The sequence below is a fragment of the Sebastes fasciatus genome, chromosome 7, assembly GCF_043250625.1.
Source record: "Sebastes fasciatus isolate fSebFas1 chromosome 7, fSebFas1.pri, whole genome shotgun sequence".
NCBI lineage: Eukaryota > Metazoa > Chordata > Actinopteri > Perciformes > Sebastidae > Sebastes > Sebastes fasciatus.
Genome location: NC_133801.1, coordinates 29,601,280 through 29,624,218, shown reverse-complemented (window position 1 = coordinate 29,624,218; position 22,939 = coordinate 29,601,280). Strand labels below are relative to the sequence as shown.

Here is a 22,939-nt window from a genome sequence, read left to right as displayed (position 1 = left end):
CATAACATGGCAAACTGCAGCCCAACAGACAACAACAGCTGTCAGTGTGTCAGTGTGCTGACTTGACTACGACTTGGCCCAAACTGGATGTGATTATCATAAAGTGGGCATGTCTGTAAAGGGGAGACTCGTGGGTACCCATAGAACCCATTTACATTCACATATCTTGAGGTCATAGGTCAAGGGACCCCTTTGAAAATGGCCATGCCAGCTTTTCCTCGACAAAATTTAATGCAAGTTTGGAGCGTTATTTAGCCTCCTTTGCGACAAGCTTTACTTACAGATTTTACAGATTAAATTAAATTTCTATTTACCTCCATTGCTTTTGGTTGGAGGCACAAAATGTCAGAGACGGATGCCTCAAAACCTCTACAGCTAAAACCTAAACTGCATGGCTAGATACCACTACAGGTTGTCTACAGCAGTTTGCTTGAATCAACCTGTTAAGAATTGAAGAAAGGAACTCTTTTTTTTGCCAGCAAATACAGTAGATAAGGTCTCTAACAAGGCAGAAACCTAAAACCGCTACTCTATCCCCTCCTGTCTACATGTACGCAAACATATAAAGAACAACATGCTGTTCTTGCTGTGAGATAGCATACTGTGTGTGCTCACTTGAGGAAATGGCTGAGGGTGTGTAAATGTGTGTGTGTTCGGCTGAGCTCACCATATAGGAATGCTAGTTGTGTGTGTGTGTGTGTGTGTGTGTGTGTGTGTTAAAACAAGGCAAGAAGAGAGTGCGTACGGGGGGTTGTCATTTCATAAAGAGTAGGGGGTGACACTCCTGGAAGGGAATAAGGGAAAAAGTGAGGACATTATATATGAAAAGGTGAAGAAGGCAGTTGTATATTGCATGATGGGAAAAGAGGCAGAGGGTCGGGGTATAGTGAGGTGGAAGCAGCTGGCTATCCAGCAGGAGGTGGGAGACAAATTGCAGAATGTCTGGCCGTGGGGAGGGGAGCTTTCTCAGCTTAAGTACTCCGATCATCAGACGTCCACGGTGGGTCAGAGGGGGAAACATGATAGCGGAGCTGCTGAGGTTCCTGTAAACTCTCTGGTATCTCGAGGTCTTTTTTGCTGGCAGAACACCTCAACACTTAACATGGCACAGTACTGACCAGGCACCTGAGGACTGCTGCACCCATCACATTTGTGCGGTTAAACAAGCACACAAACACTTTGGCACAAGAACCTCATGAGTATGCACACAAACATCAACTGATATCTGTTGGATTTACTCTGCACTTGATGGACTGATTCACCTTTTATCATACTTGCCAAACCTCCCGGGAGACTCCCGTTTTTCATCGCCCTCTCCCGGTTCCCTCCCACGGGGTCACAATCCTCCCACATTTCTCCCGATTTATGACAAATGTTCAATGTTGTGTTTTTTACCATTTTGTTATCTCAACCTGTTTCTGGCACTGTACAGGGTGTATAAGCCCCACTTTTTCCACCCGGATGACAATAAAGCTACACCAAATGTCTTTGCCCCACGGAATAGAGCTCTTCACGACACCGCGACGCAGTTTGAGCTGTGCTTGCCACACATTACAGCCTCACAGCAAAGCCATCGCGGTGCGGCACAAGCCATTGGGAATAACGTGTTTAAGAGCGCAGTGGTGACGTTGTCACATTGTGTCTGAAAGGGCCTTCATTGAGAGATGGAGGGAGAAATGAAGAGTGCTTAATAGAAAGAAAAACTCAAGCAAGGGCAAAAAATTAATGAATGAATGAAAACTGATGAATAGTCAATTAGTTTTTAGGCTACCAGAGATTCCCACATGTTCGCACCAGAGGGGTGAATTATTCAGTGTTCGCTCCTGAGATTTAAATGTAAAATTAAAAGTGGGCCTGTTTAACAAAAAATGCTGTCGCAGTGTACTTATTATTTTGTTATTTTCATTCTTTAAAAGTCACCAGAATACAGGAAACAAAGTCTCTGAAACTCAAATTTCAAACCCCACAGACCCTCTGCATTAGTTTTGAAATCCTCCCTATTTTGAGGTCTCAACGTTGGCAAGTATGCCTTTTATTAAAGTATGGATGTCAGCAAGACAGTGTCTCCAATCGATCAGAAAAAGCCAATAAAATCTGTTTCCTGGCCTTGACAAAAGTTCAAGAGTTGTATTTCTTTATCTGTGCTTTATCCTTTTATCCACTTTCTTCCTGTTTGATTATGTGCTAAATATGTGATTTCAAGACCATTTGAATGGAGAAATAAAAAATGTCTCCCTTTTCATACTCAATAAGCACAGGACCGATACAGACCATCTGCAATCTCTGGTGTTATATCGTAGCCGGGAAGTTCTCAAGTGCAATGTTCTACCAGAGGTCAATATTGCTGCTAGCAGCTGCTACACTGCAAATATTTATACATTGTGGATATATAAGTCTTCACCAGCATTGAAACCCTGTGTAAATAGACTGTACAGCTGCTCTATAGTTACTCAATGTCCATAGTAACTGCTATCTGCATCCGTTTGTCTTAAAGACAGTGTTGTGCCTGCAGTCTTACACAACTGGACAAATGTGACTGAGTTTCGAGTTTTACAAGTTACACAAAGTGCAGCCTTAGAGTAGCTGAGATAAAAAGCTTGGCAGCAGCTTGTTAGCGAGCAGCTACCTAGCTGCTACGTTAGCTGTTTGGCTAGAAAGACACAACAACTAACCATAATATCTCTATAACTACATTTATGATCAAATTGACAGCAGTTCTATTGCACAGACTTAAGATTTATGACCTATACTGCAGCCAGCCACCAGGGGGCGATTGAGATGTTTTGGCTTCACTTTTGGGGAGCTGTCATGTCGTACATCTTTATATAGCCTACAGTTGATGGTCCAGAGTGAGATATCTTGACAAATATTGGACAAATTGCAATGAGATTGGATTGAGACACCCGTGTTCCCCACAGGATAAATAGTTACAACTTTTAACGTTTTATTTAGTGGCATCATCAGGTCAAAATTCCAATTTAACTAATATCGTAACCATTCCCCTTAGTTGTACTTTTTGTTTAGTAATAATTAGCAAATGTTAGCATGCCAACGCTATAGGCTAAGACGGTGACGGTGGTGAACATTAGTTGCCAAACCTTACCATGTTATCATTGTTGTTGTGAGCATGTTAGCATGTTGACATTAGCATTTAGATCTGTGTCTTAGTCGTACAGCAGAGAGCCGCTAGCATGGCTGTAGATCTTGTTATCATTTTGTGGACTGTGCTTATGACAGTGGTTCTGGAAACTTCTACAGAAATGCTTGCTGGACAGGGCAACCAAAAATGTGATCAGTAGTAAAAATGACAATCCCAAAAACTCAAATCCATCCAATCAAATTTGAAGATATCATCACCTCAACCTCTAGCTGGTGGCAGCTTCACAAACCCACATCAGTCAGTAGGCTACACTACAAGTCACGTTTCTCTTTATTGGCAGACACGTGTGTATTTGAGTGTTTGCTGCCTACTGATAAGTGGCTAAAAGTAGAAACCATCATGCAAAGATGACACTAAAATAGACCAAGCTGAGCTGTGTAGGTGATGGCTGGATGGACATACAGGAGGTGTGTTTACATTTGGCTTTATCCTAATTTGTCCCTGACTTCTATAAAGTAAAACAGACATAAGTTGATTGACCAGTTGTTTAGTCTGGGCTGCCATTAGCAGCTGTCACCCTCTTAATGCACTCCATGGCAGAAGAACAACTCGTGAATGTGGCACAATCTCTCATAACAGTCTCATAATGGAGTGACAGGAGTGTAAGCACACAAAAGCTCTCTTTTCTTTCTTCAGGGAACAACAAATCCCTTACTCCCCGAGAGTGCGTCATAACATCGTGAGTGGGGAACTATAAAATGTATGGAAGAAATGAGTGAAGCAGAGCAGGAAATTTGGCAAAGCCCTTGGTGTGCACATGAGACAAGCCCCCAGGAAGAGCACCGGCCTGTGAAACAAATTTTCATAGTGGACAAATGGCGGTACAGCTTCCCAAAAATACTTTTTCCCATAGATTTACATTGGGAAAGTGATGTCCATAAATCAGCGGATAATTTTTTTTGGATGTAAATCAACTTCCCAGTACGAACACTTGAACTTATTTTAATCATTAGGTCCTCAAAGTTGTAAAATAGCCAAAATCCAGAGTTATTTCCCTTCCCCCGTTCATGTGAATGAGTCCCAGACCGAGGCTGGAGCGAGAGCTGGGAGGTGGAGTTAGGAAAACGCTACTGCGCCTGCTCTATGGGACCAATGGATGTGGATGACTATAATCAACTGGACGTAATACACCAACCATGGATAAGTACCTCATACAACCCCACTTCAAATCACCGAAACTATCCCTTTAACTCAATGGAAGTTTGGACATGTAATGCTAACAAAGTATATACCAGAATATTTGCAGATGCCACAATATTGTCTGTTTGCTTCGGGACAACATATCCTGGGAAACCCGTCTATTCAAACAGGAGGAGGTATGAGGGTGCAGCTGGGTGAGCGCCAGGAGCGGAGGATATTGTTTAGCTGTCAGAGGCTTCTTCATCACTGACACTTTAATAAAGGCATTGTAGGGGTTGGGGGGGTGAGGTGTGGACAGGACGGGACGACTCGACTGCTGGAGGGGGACAATTTGACGAGGGTACACTGTAGTCTGCTGGGAAACACACTCAGAAAGTATCAGAACAGTGATGGTTTTGTAATGCAGCACGTTGCATTTGAAACGAAACACCGACTATGAGGTTAAAGCGCCAACTCTCAGCTTTAAATGAAGGGTGTTCGCACGCCCCTGAGAGTGGTATCGATCCTCTCATCTGAAAGCCGTTTCACACCAAGCACGGACTTTCATCTGAAAAATTTGCAAAGGAAATTTATCAATACTGATTTTGTGGGTTCTTATGAATGCTTGACGGACCTCAGCTGATTTCTGCCTGCGGAAATATATGTTTGACCAGAGACGGATCAGCATCTTTGGTCATAATTAGCTCGCTGCCAAAACATTTTATCAATTTGGCTTCTCAACACCCAATATTGCATGACAAACACCGCAACGACTACCTCAACAACCAAATAAAGGACAATATATGGCTTGAGATTGACCATATGTTAAATGTTGGTCACGGGATGGGGCTAGCATGTGTTGTGGAGTTAATGTTAGCTCCTTAAGGCCCAGACACACCAACCCGACATCAAGGAACTAGCTGCGATGAAGGCCGACTGTTGAGTTGCCTCACGTCGCCTTTGTGTTGGCCGACAAGTTGCACTTGAACACACCGCAAAGACTACAGCCGACGGACAGTTAGCAGGTACGTTCTGCGCCTGCGTGAGAGGAAATAACTCTCCCTACCAGCAAGTGGTGGTAGTCTGTATTCGTTATTCAAAAAGGGAAATAGGAAGACTGGGGACATACAAGGATATACAAGCCGTCGTTATGTTACGTACATGAAATAAAGCGGCGTCTGCCATTTTCACACTGCTCTCACTCACCACTTAGCTACATTCCAGACGGCCATGTCGCTGAGAAAATTTCGGTCCCAAACTGGCCCCAAACTGGCCAGACATTCTCTGTCTGGGTAGGTTTTTGTTGTGTGGAGTTGACACGGGCACTGTTTAGGAGGAAACTCATTGTGTCAAACAAAGACACACTCACCATTACGGGTTCCTAAATTTAATACTCATTTTAATTTGCAAAACAAAATGCACTGACACAAAGATTGGTATCAAGACACGCACGATCCCACAGTGAAGCGTTTGTGCTGATAACAATAACATGACTGAATGAGTGAAGTAACAGGACAGGCTTACAGTATGCTGCACATTATTCATTTTTACAAAGCTTGTAAACTGCCATCCCTGTCAACTATAATAACTGACTGACAGCCAATGACTTGGCTTTTTACTATACAGTAGAACAGTACTAAAAGCACAGAACCCAGCAGCAGTATAAGTGCAGATGTAACATATGGAGCAAGAAGCTTCTTGCTCCCGTGTACGCACAGCTACTGTAAAGATATCAGCTGGGTTCTCCTCAGCTATCAGAGAAAACAGTTAGCGACAGAGGACTCCTGCTCTGTAATTTCCTCCCAGGAGTCTACAGAGGAATCTTCTCAGAGGAAGAAAGAAACATTCAAACCACCTGTTCATCAAATATATTCACACAGCCTGCAATTTCTCTGCTAGAAAAATCGCAGGGAATACCACTTTGGGTTGAGAGTGGAACGTGCACATCCTTTGAACTGAGAGAATATAAAAACCTAATTGCAGGTGAGAGCCACTGTACAGAGAAAAGTTCTCTTCATAAACACGGTACCGCTGAATGTAGGTTACGGACATGATTTCACGTATACTTCCCTGCAAACTGCATCTCAAAACCAAGAGTGTATTCATGATTTTGTGATGTTTTTGAGGTCTCTAACAACCTGTTGCCCTCTCTGTTTATGTGAGAAATACAGTTGTTACTTCACTGGACAATGGAACAATTACTGAACAAATTCATGCCTCTAAGAGGATGATGACTTTCTATTTTGGACACATGATCTTAGCTCTAGTGCTACCCTATGGCCCAAAATGTCAGTTTTGAAAACAACATAACCCCATATATAGGAATATTGATCAGTATTCATTGTGTCTATTAATGTTTCAATGTTTTGGGGATATTTATGTTATTTGTAAAATGGTTATATGGAAATATGATTTTTAGATTTTTAAATTTTTTAAGTAAAACTCCCAGTAAACAGTCAATATGTAAACAATAAACATGACCAAAACATGGAGTTCAGTATATCTTTATAAATTGTATCATAACTGTTTTATTTTAGTGTATTTTCATTACATTTATAGTTACAGTTGTAGTCAAAGAGTAGTAGAATACATTCAGTTGCATCATTGTCAGTGTGATCTTGGTTTTAATGGTGATATTGCCTTTGAAATTAAGATTTCATACTAGACAAGGATGAAAATCTTATTTTTTCCTTTATTGCATCTCCATTGGAATCTTCATGGTAAAATAGTTTAGTTAACTTACAATGTATTCATGTTCCTTAGCTTCTTACCTTTCAAAAGAGACCAAATATGCATATACTAAGCCTTATAGTTGAGGAGCAAGTCCTGAAGCATTTTGGGTAGTTATTTTAGGCGTTTTAAGCGGAAATGTACACACGTTTTTAAGAGGTTAAGCATGCTCATCATTGTTTCATCACCTTAATACTTCATGACTTTTCCTAAATTTAGAAGAATTGCAGATAAACTGCAACTTCAAATTTTTGAACAGATGATGTTTCAGAAGTCCACTATAGAAAATGACATATAGTCCGTAAGTTACGTAACAAAACCACGATAAAATAGCTCAACGTTGACTTGCTTTAACATGGGACGCAAACAGCAATCTGAAAGTGCATTTGTTGAACTATATTATAATATACTGTGTGCATAATAATATATATAAAACTTGCTCAACTGCTCCCACCCTCTGTCACTGTTAAAGATTTGTAACAATAATGGAAGAAGAACAGTAAGTTTCTCCTCCAGGCCAAGTTATTTATGAGAAATAGCTCCTGCTAGCTGTGAGGGAAACATCATTTTTCACTCTTGTACTCCCCCGTCTGTGACGTCTAGCTCCAACATATGGCAACAATAGAAAGTGACTCCCCTGTCTTCCCTGTCCACCTCCCTTCCTCCATCCTCCTCTCCTCCTCTGTTCCTGGCATTGAGGCAGAGGAGGGACGGACGAAGCCGAGGGGAGTCTGACATGCTGATCTCTGGCTGGTGAGAGGTCAGAGAACACAGACAGTCTGTATCACCTCTTCCTTCACTCCCGTCTCTAAAGAGAAGCTGACTACACTGGACAGGTGGTGTGTGTAGGTGTGTGTTTGTGTGTGTATACCCACTTTATGATAATCACATGCAGTTTGGGTCAAGTCATAGTCAAGTCAGCATACTGACACACTGACAGCTGTTGTTGCCTGTTGGGCTGCAGTTTGCCAGTTTGCAGTTAGTTTTTTTGTGTTGTTAATTGATTTACAGTAATAAATATATACATACATTTGCATAAAGCAAGCAGATTTGCCAACTCCCATGTTGATAAGAGTATTAAATGCTTGACAAATCTTCCTTTAAGGTACATTTTGAACAGATAAAAAATGTGTGATTAATTTGCGATTTAATACTTTAATCGATTGACAGCCCTACTAATTAGCTAATGTTAGCATGCTAACACACTAAACAAAGATTCAGAACATAGTAAACATTGTGATCTGATGACTCATAAGAGAATCACTTCAAAGTTAGCCAACAGTTGGAGCAGGCATTAAAATTATAACCATCTCCATCACACAAACTACCCAGTCTGCCCACGTCATGGCCTGTATCATGTTTATACTTGGCCGTGAGGCTGGCCTGGCCTGCAACAACACACATAAACACACACATAAGATGGAGAAGCAGCAGATCTCACCACCCTGACAGCTTAGATTCACACTCCTCCTACGGAGGAAAGGAGAGGAGGTGAGCTGTAGTCTCTTTTCATCCAGAATCCACAACTTGCTAAAGTACAAAATTACATATTTCATTCTGGAAATCTTCAGGTTCCATGTATTTGTTTAATAAGATGAATAGTTTACTTTAGTCTGCTGGCTTTCTTCACATATACCATACTGCATATAGTCATAGTCATATCATACATATTTTTCCTTTTTTTCTATTTGCAGTGCCTTTATTTTGCACACTCCGATAAGGCCACTATTTGTTCTTTTTTCTTCATATCTTCATTCAAACATTTCAACATACCATGTTGTAGTGTTGAATTTCCCAGCTGTGTTTTATATAAATATTAACCATTTTCTATACTGTTATTAGGCTGCTTTTAGTGTGAAGAATGTGGGACGTTTTTTCCGAAAAATCCAACAGATGTGACGTCAGTGTGCAACGATAGTTAACGTTCATGGAGTCCGTTAACGGCAACAAACGACCAGCCCCCACCACAACTCATACTCCAACATAAACTCCACAGAAGCACCAAAAAACAAAGTTATATCTAGTGAAGCCCGTCTTGCAAAACAGGAATGTGACCGACGTCGGAGGAAAACTAGAATCAAGGGCCTCTGATTGGTTTTGGGTATCAAAACGGACCCCGAGCTGGCAAAATTCCTATTGGACAGGTAAGCCAACATTACTGCCAAGCATGTGAAATATATAGTGGTTTTAACTAACTAATGTTGCTAACATTAATCAACATGGTGCCTGTCAATCACGTTCAGTCTTGTATCTGTCACCTCATTGTTTTGACCCAGCATGAGCAACAGGACGCTGACTATCGTTGACTAAACGGCCACAGGTGTCACTGTTAACAAGCAATTTCTGATTCTTACATAGAGCCCCTTTAGATATTTTTACTCACTGTACGCTGTTATTGTAGCTGCTTCAATATCTCTACTTCCCTGCAGGGCTCCTATTAGTTTCATCTTGTTGTGGAAACGTCTACGTCATCATCTAACCCCCTGGAGAGCTTACATTTTGAATTTCATCCTCACAGTGATTGACAGGCAGATAAATTAACTCTGGGTCATGTTCCTACTTCTCCTGAGCCCCCAAATACCCAAAGTAGCAGTTATATCTGGGCTACCCTCCCGTGGTGGGAGACTTAATGTCTGACAAAACCTGAAAACTCCAGGAACCCCTGCTCTCTCACAAATGACCCCTGCACGGTGTCACCTAACCTTTAAAACTAATTTTCCCTAAAGTGCCTTCTGGGCATTATTCCAAAAACACTGGATGTGAGTACAGCTAAAATGACATTGTGAAGTATTCCCATGGCGGATTGAACTGACGTAGACAAAGAGGCAACCTTAAAATCTACTTATGAAGTTGACTTCCAGTAAGGCTTACTGGTTCCAGAGGGCAGCGAGGGGGCGAGCTCTCCCACCGGCCAGTCAGTCAGTTATTAACCTGTTTCCACAGAGATGATGACGGGAACACGGCCTATTGTCTGGAAGTCATTAAGAGAGCCAGGGGTAGCCAGGGAGTGGCCACATACCTCTATTAAACCCCCAGCATGTGTACGCGCGCACACACACATACACACACACACACACACACACACACACACACACACGCACACACTTGCTTTCTCTTCAGCTGTGCCCTGTTTTCAGTTTCTTTCTTCTGTATCAGTCCAACTCTATTTTAAAGCATGTCTTCATCAGAATAAATGTTGCCAAACCAGCATTCAAAGTGGCCTTGATAAATAGTTTGCATTGCCAAACCACTCATGCAAATTAATAACAGACCAGAGAGAGCAACAGTAGTGTAGAGCTGATTATGAAATGGTAAAATCTATGACACGTTTTTAGATTAGAGTTATGATTCAAAGGCCTGTTCATATATTTGCCATTATAGTAAACATTGAGTGTTTGAAGCTCTGTTTTCTGTCTTGCTCATGGCTGTATTAATAGCTATATAGGGAGTGGGGGGTAGAGGGGGGGGGGGGGGGGGGGGTCGGTGCCAGGAATCCAGCCTTAAAATGCAGCCGAGCTCTGAAGGGGAGACTGGGGGAGGGGTAAAAGGGTGAGGAAGGGGCCACAGAGGCAGGGAGGAGTACATGGATGGATGGATAGATAGCTGGACGGGTGCTGCTAGGAGCTGTGTACACACAGAGATCAGAAGTTGCACGTCACCACTATCAGAGAGCTGGCTCAGCCTGGGGAGTCTCCACAGACAGCGTGTAAATGTCAAATGTCTTTGTCATGGCGATAAACAACAACACTCTCTACACTGCAGTGAGGATCACATGCAGTTTTTGGGAAAAAACATGCAGTTTTTTTAATGTATATGTATAAATGTGTTATTTTCGCTTATTCTAAAAATGATGTGTTTGAATATTTCTGCATACTGGAGTCTCTGAACAGTCTTGGAATTACATAAACTGGGTATCACAGTAAAGCTGAGACTCTAGTTTATCCAATGAGCTCAATTGTATTCATGTGTGATGATGTTAGTTCCCATAGTAGGCATTTCATTATAGTGAGACCATTTATTGAAACTTGGACCTCACTGTATAAAATGACCTGTGGTGACCTCTAGGATAATCACAACCTTGTGAAACTTTACAGCCACAAACTAGAGACCTAGAGCATTCAGAGGATGGGTGGCTTTCCTAGGTAGATTGACAAAAAGGGGGTTTCTGAGCAGTTTACAGAACAGAAGTGCTCGCCATATAATCCCTGAAAAATGAATTTCTTGAAGAAATGTCAAAAGTTTTTGTTAACAAACAGCATGGCTTTTTCTATGGTGTTCCTCAAGGTCTTGGTGTCTTAATGTGGTATTTTGGAGGGATTATTGATCATTTTTTATCAATTCTCCAGTGGTAAAAAATAGTTAACTTTAGCACCAAATCTGTATAACAAATGGTATCAACCCAAAAACAATTTATGAGACATAATAGAGCACGGGGATGGTCATCATATACTTCTATCATACTGTCCTTAGCCCTTATACACTTTCACAATTTCTTTTAATAAATAAATAAATATATTAATTAATTTAAGTTTATTTCTGATTTATGACTGGAACTACTTGACACACAGTGCTGAGCTCAAATTAATCTTCGGATTCCCAGCTTTCAGATGATGTACACCACTTCTATGTGACATCTACTGTTGACCTGCTATCTCCCCCTAAACACCCCCTGTACCCCCCTAAAAAAAGACAAAAATGGATCTATTTTAGGTCTCAAAGGGTTAAATTACTTATTTCCATTCAAACTATAAAACAAGCTATAATAAAGCACTAAAACATACGCTACGTGACATGGCATAATATTTCTGCGTTAGCACCTTATTGTGTAATACCATCAATGTGTGCATACGCAGTCTTACTTACAGCACATTCCTAATGGTACTGGAGCGAAGCGTTAGTTCAGGCAGAACATTGAAGTTGCGCTTGAATTAGCTGACTGACATCAGATGTTTCATTCATGAGCGGCGTGGTTATCAGCTGACTAGGAACATCCAATCATATTCATGTAGGTGTGCAGCAGTACATTCATGCCAACCTCTTCCTTATGTGCTATATTTCTGGTATTGTGGATTTAACTAGCACTAGTGAATTTTATATAGGGGGTTATTTCTTGGAGAAGAATCCTAATTTCTGCTAATTCAATTACTTGACGTACCGTCTCTGACTAAAATTTGGTCTCTGAGGATCACTGGCCAGGCTGAAACTTTATGAGGAGTGTGTGGTGAGGAGGATACATTTTATCCCAAATCAAAGCGTTCTTGTACAGGGAGGATAAAAACATCTGTCTTTGTTGAAGTAAATGAAATTATAGTTGCTGCCTCTACTGTCGATTTAACAGAGGTTATGTGTGCTCCCATTTTTGGTCTGTCTGTTCTTGTTAAGATATCCAAAAGAGTTTGGCTGAAAGCTTGTGATCTGGATTTCTTTCATTACCTAATCTTTTTTTTTTGTCAGAACTACGGTGCATGTGAAAAAGTCCAGCATCAAGTCGGCTGCTAAAAAAGGATTAACCTCACATGAACAATAAAGAAATATAATGGTTGGCGAACTGCAGCTAGTTCTGTATTACTTATTAACTAAATTTGTGCTCTTGTGTTCAGGGGTTATACCTATACCTATATGCTCCAAGGTTATATTAGAGCTGATGTGCACCTCCTTAAAAATGTAACTACATGTTGGAGCTAAGGTGGCTGCGGATGTATCACATGGGGGGCTGCAAGAACTGTTATTGGTCAGCTCAGGCTGCTGTTGTTTTCTCCAAGCGGCAACCTCCGGGGCTGAAATATGAAGCCAATAAGAAGTACCAAAAACTGCAGTTCCTCAAATGGCCACTTGAAGCTGGTTCCAAAAGTGAGTCAATCCCAATAGACCCCCATGTTAAAATGGCCAACTTTACAGCTGGTTTACAGCCTGGTACAAAAAAATTATTTCCCCATTCATGATACCTGTTGGGGGGAGGTTAAAATTAGATTACGAATTGAAGTTATGCATAATTAACGGCGTGGTCGCTTTGAGTTTCAGGTAGCTTCGCTACCACGGCATCGCTAACACAGTGTTATTTAGTGTTCGGTTCTACTAAAAGACACTCTAAGGAGTCGCATTTAATTTTTTTCCAGCAAGCAAATTTAGTTTTAAGCCTGTTTTTTGTTAGCCAAAATTACCATCCCAATTAATATAACAGTTAACATGAATTACGGATATACCAAGTTAACCAAGCTAGCGCTAGAGTTGGCTGGTAAATTAGCGTTTGTGATGCTGATGGTACCTGTGCCGAGCTGGGCCTCACTCTTTCTCAGCTCCTTCCCCAGTGACTAAACTAAAACACTGCAGGCTGAAAGCTGTGGTGGTCTGCTGCTTGTGTGTGTGTGTGTGTGTGTGTGTGTGTGCGTGCGTGCGCGTGCAGAAAACGATAGAAACAAGGTGAAGTTGTGTAATGTTAGTGGGAGATGGGGCTAATGGGTGCCCCGGGGGGATGAGGGCGTGTCGGGGAAAGAGTAACCTGATGGAATTTATACCATCTCACACACACACACACACACACACACGCACACACACGCACACACACGCACGCACACACACACGCACGCACGCACGCACGCACGCACGCACGCACGCACGCACGCACACACACACACACACACACACACACACACACACACACACACACACACACACACACACACACACACACATATCACCATTCATATATAAAACTATATATAGTTTACTGGTCCCTCTGTAGGGTTAAATCAGACCACCAAATAGCAGCTTTAATGTTAACTACTCAGACAAATAGAAATGATTCCAATTTTGAAGGTCAACATATCATCACTGTCAAATTACTTTTCATATTTTGGTATAATTGCTTTAACAATGAGACAAGGGTGCATGGGTAGCTTCTGTCTGACAGATGTTTCTCAAAATTAAAACCACATTTCCCATAAATCCTGTTGCTTCCTGCAAGAATATGTTGAAAGAGATTTTTTTTTGTTTCAGCCACCACAAACAAAACCGTCTGCTCAGTTTGTACCACATTGCCGACAGTAGGAAAACCTCAAAATGTGCACGGTAATGATTTACTGATGTTAAATAGCTGCATGTAACACCTTTAAGTGGAAACTCACGTGACACCTATAGAGCCTGTCCTTTGAGCCCATTAGAAGAAACACATCCACAACTGCCCAAACTCAACTTTTCAATCTCAAGAATTCATCTCTTACATAACATGTGATGCAAGTGCTGTTTTGAGCCATAAATCAAGCGCACCCAGTCTCTGTGCATCTATAGAGAGCAGTAGATAACCTCTGACCTGACTGTGCTAATCTGATCTGTTCATCTGCTAATGAACACACACAAGGTGCAGAAGGAATGTACTGTGTATTATGCTACAGTCGTGGAGTCTTGAGTGGTACAGGTGTGGTTTGGCAAGGTATTTGTAGGTAAGAAGGAAAATGAAAGTGTATGTGTTTCTGTGCTAGAGAGAGAAAGAGAATGATAAAGATGAAGAAATGTTACAGTAATAATGTTAATTTTTTATTGATGTATGTCAAAATGTTTCGTTTGATCCAGTAAACCTCTGATATTGTGAGGGGGTTAGTCTATATAAATGTTAATGTGTTTTATTACACGGCTGTGTTCAATACTCAATTCTGATTGGTCAATCACGGCGTTCTGTAATTTCTGTATTACCGTTGCTATGTATAACAGACCGTTGTTATGGGCGCAGCTCTGATGTCGGACTCTGGCGGACCGTTTTTGTATCACAATATTGTTTTCTTCAGTAAGTAGCCGTGTAATAAGCGGGATAATGTACAGCCAGCGGGTCATTTTTTGTGAAAGAATCCCCTTCAGGGCGTAAGAGACCCCTCCGTGTGCAGCATCGCCCTGTCGGGGATTCTTTCACAACAATGACCGGCTGTACATGATCCCTTACTTAGTTTCCTATGATGGTCTAAATGCTGCTTTAAAGTTAGCTTATAATTTCACACAAAAAAAATCTTAAAGTTGCACTTATTTTGTCATTCCAATTTCATAAGATTAAAGGACTCACAAGAGACGGATTCAAATAAAACTGAATAAGCAGAGGTCAAGATATCCTGACTCTATGTCCCTCGTATGTGTCAAGCTCCAGATACACTGGATCCTACATTTCCCATAATGCCATCGAGTTGGGCATTGGTAAATGCCCACATCTTACAAACTCCACGTCTCAGTTTGTACGGCAGGCTTCTTATTTAAATTTGTAGTCTGCGAGCCCAAGCTGAGATAACCCTGATGACATCACTATGACATCATCGGGGTTATTTTCTCAGACTTGACAAAGCTCCTCCAAAGCCAAATAAGACATTTTGCAACTGTTTTCACAGGATGAGTGGTACTAACCATGATGAGTAAACTGAACTTAAATGAAAGAAACCGGAGCTTTCAACCACATGTGTTACTATCTCCACCCATATATGACCACCTGTTATCACATGATTGAAGTTCCATACATCAGACCGGCACATACGGGTACTTTGCAAAAAAGTCAAGGCCACGCCCCCTTTTGGGGGATAAAAAACCGAAGAAAATAATTATTGCCGGTCTGATGTATACTTAGGTCCTGTGATGACAAGTTGAAGTGAGATGTTGTTGAAAGTCCTGGAAAAGTTATTAAGTGGACCTTGAGTTAAGTTTATATTAAGTTGCTTTAATTAAAAAAAAAAAGTGTCAGCCTCTGGTTTAACAATTTTTTGAGGTGAGATAAGGGTGCGGGTGAGAGATGGAGAGGAGGAGAGGAATGAGTCAGAGAGGAGGAAGAGAGGAGGGTCGATTCTGTAATCCTTCCACACTCAGTGTATTCCCAATGAAGCTCAAGAACCCACACAATGACCCATTGAGACGGCTGCTTTGGCACTGTAAATGGCAACAGTGTGTGTGTGTGTGTGTGTGTGTATGATGGGGGAAAAGCAGAGGAGGAAGAGAAGACATTGTTGTGGAGGCTTAGGTCTTTGTCCTAATCCTAATCTTGACTAATTCCTATTGCCCAGAACCATTAGAGGATAGAAAAGAGCCACACAGCTGCCTCTTTACAGACCTCAAAAACCTTCCAGATGGGAAACACACACTGTTACACACACAGCTGGGTTTCCATTCAAGTATTTTTATGCGAATGCTGATGTACTGAATCAGAAATGTGGAACAGAGGCGGCAAATTATGACAACATTTCCCAAATATTGCAAAACATTCATCGTCAAGGTTTTTGTCAATAAAGGCAGAATGAGAGGAATAGACCTACACACCTACAGAGTGGTGCAGGGATGACATACTTTTGTAGGCCAACCAGAAAGTTAGCATCGCCCTGGGTTCCCTCGACAAAAAGCCAATGGGATTTTTCCATTGGGTTTTGGATTATTGTAGAAAATAAGCTCTGTGGTAAACAAAAGTTTAGGATGCTTACAAGTTTTGTTCAGCAAGATAATTTCCACTAATGAACACCACTTTTATCATTTTTGAAGTGTGAATGTAATCGCCAGAAGTAAAAAGCTAATGTTAGGCTATAAGCGAACGACACCAGTATACACAACGAGGCTGTAAAGGCAGACGAGTCGGCGTGATGACGTTTAGTAGTCTCATTTAGCCACTTGTTAGCAATCGCCTTTTTTAAGACACATAAAGTCTTCAGAATTCACGAGTGGGGTATTTATTGATGTATTTTATATCGTAGAACATTAAAAATCTCTTCAGCTTGTGTTAACCACAGAACTTATTTCAGGCATCTAACTAAAAACTCATTCAAAAAACCCATTGACTTCCAGACGAGGGAACCAAAAGTCATTTCCGGGTTCTAGGACTCCTGTACTACTCTAAACACACAGTATATTGAAACTCAGCTGATGAAAAAGCACCAAATCTTTCATTTGATTTCTTATTTGAGGAGCAGAGAAAAAAAAGAGATCAAAAACGAAAATAAGCATTCACATTTCATACAGATACGTGCCGCAGGTGTGCTTTCCATATCAACGAGATCATGCTGACGTGCTGCAGGTGTGTTTTGGAGGTCTGTGTGTCTGTGTGTGCAAAAGTGTGTGTGTCCTCTTGTTGCAGCTGGACACGTCACGGTGAAGGTGCACAGTAACAGCTGGAGAGCAGGCTGGAAGACAGACACACCTATACACATATCTCTCTGGCACAGACAGCTTCAGCTTGGATTCGAGCCATTAACTGTTGGTGTATCATGTCAATCAGGCCTGTTAGAACAGTCAACTGTGTATGTTATGTACGGTGCCTTCCTCCTTTCTATCTCTGACAGACAGGTGAGGATGTGGCAGGAAGAGCGAGATGCAATTATGATTCAAACAGCAGTATGTCGAAATCTGACTAAGTGGACCAAAAAAAATAAATCCCATGAAGCTAATTACATCGATGTGAGCAGAGAAGCAGAAAACACACAGTGAACCTTTGTGAGCTTGTTCATAATTTCACAGTGTTTCCTCATGTTTGATCTGATCTGTGTGTTTCTGCAGCAGTGTGTTTGGCTGACAGCGGGGGATCTCCCACAGCAGAGACACACGGAAACAAAGGTGCCCTTGTGTTGTTTCGCTCTGACCACATGATTTCACAGAAGATAAAATTCCTCTGTTGTATCCACCACATAGTTTGGCAATTACAGATACAGGACGAGCAGTTAATTGCATAACGTGTGCATGTGCATGCTTGTGGTTTTTAACTATTTTTGTGAGTCTCATCTGTATCTGTTTGACTATGTGGGCATGAACCGCACCTTGCAAGACTTTTGATACTGAATAGATGCTGCATCGTAACACTGAACACCTGGAAATAGTATATGGAGTTGTCTGTTGTTGCAGTCCGTTCTATTTTTTGAAAATTAGGACCTCAGTATCTTTAAAACTGTTCCAAAACACACACTCGGTATAGACGGGTTTCATCTTCACAGAGATGTGCACAACTAGGGGGCAGAAAGCACGGCATGTCTAGCAGTGCCAAGCTCCAAAGCAGAGATGACAAGGAGTTGTTGTGCAGTAAACTGCACCAACCACAGAAAAGATGGATTGAAAACGGCCTGTGGGTGGTGCTTGGTATTTCCTCAACTGATCTCAACATGGTGGCCGGATCACAAACGTTCTCATTTTACAGCTAAACAGTACACTAAAAGATGTTACTGAAAACATTTGAGGTGAGAAATAGGCATTACAGTAACAGAATATTGATTCATATTTGATCAACGCTGCCTAGTTTGACCGTTTGATCGGAGTTTGCGAGTGATTGACAGCTGCTCAGAGATGGCAAGGCTCCAGCTCGGCTCTGATTGGTTGTTTTCCTCTGGTCTGTGAAATCTTGCAGATGCCATTAGGAGCACCGGAGGACACCAGAGGCACATGATTTTTTTTTCAGATTACCTGTCTCATGCACTACTGTAAGGATATAGCGACCGTTTTATAGACATTACTTTTTTTTAAATAACATTTGCTCCAATCTTGTCTACGGTTGCTTTAAATACTCCTGTTTTGAACACACTGAACACACAGATGGACACCGGAAAATTGGATTGTGCTGCAAGAGTACTTTATGAGGTTTCTGGAAAACAGTGCAAGCATGCTTAAACGTTGTTGCTACTAACATTCTTACCATTGCAAGATCACAATTCCTGAAGGGTTTGTGTTACAACACAGAACACATACTCATGTATATTCAATCACCTCAAGGACGGGAAGACAAAAGAGAAGAAAATCTATATTTTCATCAACTCGCATATACTTTTTCTAAATATTTAGACAGATAGGACAGAATTTCCTTTCTGCTCTGAAAACCCCATGTATTTCTGATCAGGAGAATGCCTTGAACACTGTACACTCCTCATCAACTGTCTGAGTGATGCAGCAACCGAAGGGTGGACAGAAGCCAGGAGATTCACTTTTTAGTTTCATCAGAAGCAAGACAAGCCAAGGGAGGAAACCAATTCAACTATGCAACACTTACTGTAAGGCACTCCAAGAAGAGTTACAAGTCCAACTCCACAGGACATCCAACTTCCATGAGCAGCATCCCAAGGTGACAGTAAACATTTATTCCTGATAATAAATCAGAAACCACTGAGCACTAAAACACAGACACGGGCCGTCTGGTCACCATCGATGCAGTGATTAACTATGATGATGAACTATGATGTAACCCAGACACAGACACAACATAAAACCGATTTTGACACACCCTTGGTATCAATTCAAATGTCAGCTTTCCAGGAACTGAGAAGACAGACTCAGTTTTTCTTATTTATTCAGTAAAGTTTAGAAGGAGTTTCACAAGTTGGATTTTCTTAAACCAGAACCATGTAATTGTTGTGGTGAAGCTAAAACTAGAATTCCCCATACTTGACCCAAAAGGTTTGCGCAGGACAACAACAATAATGACTAACCAGAGCCTACGTTTCACAATGCTGATTTCAAATACTGGACTCAGGTCTGAAAACCACACGACCACACTAACCTCACCTCCCAGGAGCCTTCTCGACTCATGTTACTGTGCTTCATAAATCCTTAAGCATCCTGGTGGAGGGCTATTGTGCAACCGCAGTGACACAGCCAGTGCCTCGTATGACACATCCACACAGCCACAACGCAACATGGCTTCAGTCAAACATACAGTCTGCCTCTTTACCACAGCGGCCCTTTCCCAACCTAGAAACCTACATCACAATTACTGGACTACCTCTCCTGCTATTGTATATTACATTTCTATCCATGTTACAAAGTATCTGCTACTGGAGTGTGAAAAGCTGGCTCAGTACAAATATGTCAAGAGCATCTGTGTGCAGCAGCCCAGGAGGACACAAACTACAAATTGTCTTGGATGAGCGTCCTTAAGACTTGAGATTTAGGCAGTTCTTAAAGCAATGATTTTCAACCCAGTTGCCAGGGGATACATGAAAAGATGTTGCTGAACTCATTTGAAAAAGAGAAATTATTATTATATACTCAAATTGAGTCAGACTATTAGACCTACACCTGAACATTATGTGTTGAGTGTGTGAAAACTAGTGAGCAAGCAGGAAGAGAAGTCTAAACAGCTAAAAGTAATGGATAAATAGTTCAAATAGTAAAATGTAGAGACAGTTGAAATGATGATCTAAAAGTAACGGATAAATGGTTGAAATATTAGCTAATGACGGGATCAGATTACACAATATTTTTGTCTTTGACGATGGTCACCATGTCAGATCTAATGATCACAGCGCCATAAACTCTTGCAGTGTCTTGGTCGGATGACCACGACCAATCATAGCACGTCGTACTCTATGATCATGCGCGAGTTCAGATGTCATCGGGGAGGCGGTTGAAGCAACTGTCAATCATGGCGACAGAAGCATTGTGTGTGATGCTGACGGTCTGGTGTTGCGAAAAGAAAGAAAAAACGGTTGTGGATGCGCTCCTGGGCGGCACAGAGAGGACAGTATGGGCTGTCGATATTTCAGTCAGTTTCGTTGTCCCACCTGACAGCAGCAAACTCGGCATCCCTCCTCCTTTTCGCCATGTTTGTTTTTTTACCAAGTGACCTGACTGCGACTGCGCGTGGACAGAGCACCTGATTGGTCAACGCAAAGGAACACGTCGTTGGAGATGTCACACTATGCGTGTCAAGACGAAAAATTCTGACAGGCTAGACTTTTCCTCAGGGTGTCGTGGGGCGTCCCAGACGTGGCGTCTAAGAGGATCGATTTTCGGCCGTGTCGGGCTATAATCGGGCTGATATGGTATAGTCTGAACCGGGCATAAAAGTAACGGATAAATAGTTGAAGTACGTAGGCTAGTTAGCTAAAAGTAATGGCTAAATGGCTGAAACTGCTAAATGGATAAACAGTTGAAATAGGTAAGCAGAAGTCAGATAACTGGTTGAAACATCCAGCTTCAACCAATTATCCGTTACTTTTAGCTAACCTTTTCACTTATCCATTACTTTCAGCTGTTTCAATTCATATCAGGGTGTCAGGTAATAAAGGTTGGAGAAACACTGTTGTAAAGGACTTTGGATGAAAGCATCCACCATCTCTCCTCTACAAACATGCAGTACTCACGTTAGTCTTGCTGGACACGGCGAATGTGGCTCGGCTGGAGAAGCGGGCAGTGGAGGGGCTGCCGCTTGACACTGGGCCCGTCACCATGGAGGAAACTCTGGAGCCCACAGGAGGACTGCTGGAGCTGGGGGAGGATGAGAAGGTGGCAGGTGGGGACGTCGGACTGGACTGACTGCTGAGGCCACTGTAGGTCTGGGCTTGGCTCCCCAGGCTGCAGGGCTGGATGTGGAGGAGAGCCTGGCTCTGAGTGTGAGCCTGACCCTTCCCGTAGATCACCTCTTTTATCTCCTGATGGTTCTCCTGAATGTCACTGAGGTGATTCTTGTGATTGTGACTGTGGTTGTGGCTGTTGTTAAGCAAGGTGCTCCTGTCACACGTCATCCCGCTGAGGAGCTCCACCTGTAGGGTGAGAGCCTCCAGCTGACTCCTGAGCTGCCGGTTCTCCTGCTGGAGCTGAGCCACAGCTCGTCCCAGAGGCCCGCTCAGGTTGGCTGTCTCCTCCAGACGACGCTCCATGCCCAGCTTAAAAACGCTGACATCCGAGTGGATCTCCCTGATGGCATCCCGGAGAGTGTTCTCATAACGGGCTAAAGCTGCACACACTGTCTCCCCCTCTGGAGAGGAAGACCGGGGGTGACACAAGTCTCCCATCTCAGCCAGGGTTGTTGGGGCTTCCATCCGTAGAGCTATAGCCACTGGTGACCCTCTGGAAACGGCCCAGACAGCCTCTCAGTCTGTGAGCTAACGTCTGAGAGTGAGATAGACCACTGGAGAATAGCTTCAGTCAGGGTTGGGGGGGGGGGGTTAAAGGTCTGGTTTGATTTATCCCCACTCCTTCAGCTGTGTCCTGGGACGTCCCGGGCTGCTTCTGCTTCAATAAGCTCTGCTTTTCAGGTACAGATGTCTCACTCTCTCTAAAAGCACAAAAGAGACGAGACTTGACCTTTAGCTTGTGAACAGCTGTCAAACTCTTCCCACCAACTGAGGTAAATATGATGTCCTGTGCAAAAAATGCAGCTACATTACAAAATATGCAAGATAGTAACAATCAAATTGTGTTAAATGATTTCATTCAGAATTTACAACAAAATTGATCACAAACTTGCTCTGACTGCATTGAACTGAACAAGAGAATCTCTTTTCAAAGAGTCAGAATGACAGAAAAAGAAATACGTCAATGGTTCATAACTGCCATAAAACACAGCAGCGAGGTAATCTTCATTCACAGCTGCAACAAACCTACCTCAGTTTCGCTCTCCGGTTCAGCTCACTTGTAGTTTCCTCAGTGCTGAACAGCTGTATGAGTGAGTGTGTGAGCTCTGCTCTGCTCTGTGCTGCCGGCTCTCTGGTTTGTTTTAGCTCTCAGGTTGATCACTCCTCTCTTCTGGTCCGGAGGAGGGAGGAGAAAGGGAGGGATAAAGGAGGAGGGCAGTGGTGGTGGTGGAGTAAAGAAACAACATGGAAAGAGTAGTAAATGTGAGGGGAGGGGAAGGAGGCGGGCCGGGTCGCTTTTATATCCTTGCACTGTGTAAACTATTGGAAGGAGGACTCCTTCTCTCTCATACTTTCTCACTGCACCTCTTCCTCCTCCTCTCCTTTCTATCATAGGTATGTAAGTCTTCCCCTGCTCAGTACCTTCTTCTTCTTTTTCTCTCTCTTCCATTCTTTTCCCTACTTTTATTTGGAAAGAAATTAGGACTGTCAATCGATTAATCGCATGATTGTCCATAGTTAATTGCGATTAATCGCACATTTTGTATCTGTTCAAAATGTACCTTAAAGAGAGATTTGTCAAATATTTAATACTCTTATCAACATGGGAGTGGACAAATATGCTGCTTTATGCAAATGCATGTAT

The 22,939-nt window shown here is 42.2% G+C and overlaps 1 protein-coding gene across 2 annotated transcripts in view; it reads right to left on the bottom strand.

The window, feature by feature from the left end:
• Window positions 1-22,478, bottom strand: part of smtnl (smoothelin, like) — a 35,412-nt gene extending 12,934 nt beyond the window's left edge. Inside the window, exons 1-2 of one of the 2 annotated variants that reach the window (XM_074640179.1) lie at window positions 22,325-22,478; window positions 21,082-21,995 (exon numbers count right to left, since the gene is read on the bottom strand). In XM_074640179.1, the coding sequence (XP_074496280.1) occupies window positions 21,082-21,759 (678 nt within the window). In that variant the 5' untranslated portion in view covers window positions 21,760-21,995; window positions 22,325-22,478. Of the gene's footprint in view, window positions 1-21,081; window positions 22,082-22,324 lie in introns of both variants that reach the window. The other variant, XM_074640180.1, reaches the window with a different exon arrangement.
• Window positions 22,479-22,939: the final 461 nt, after the last annotated feature.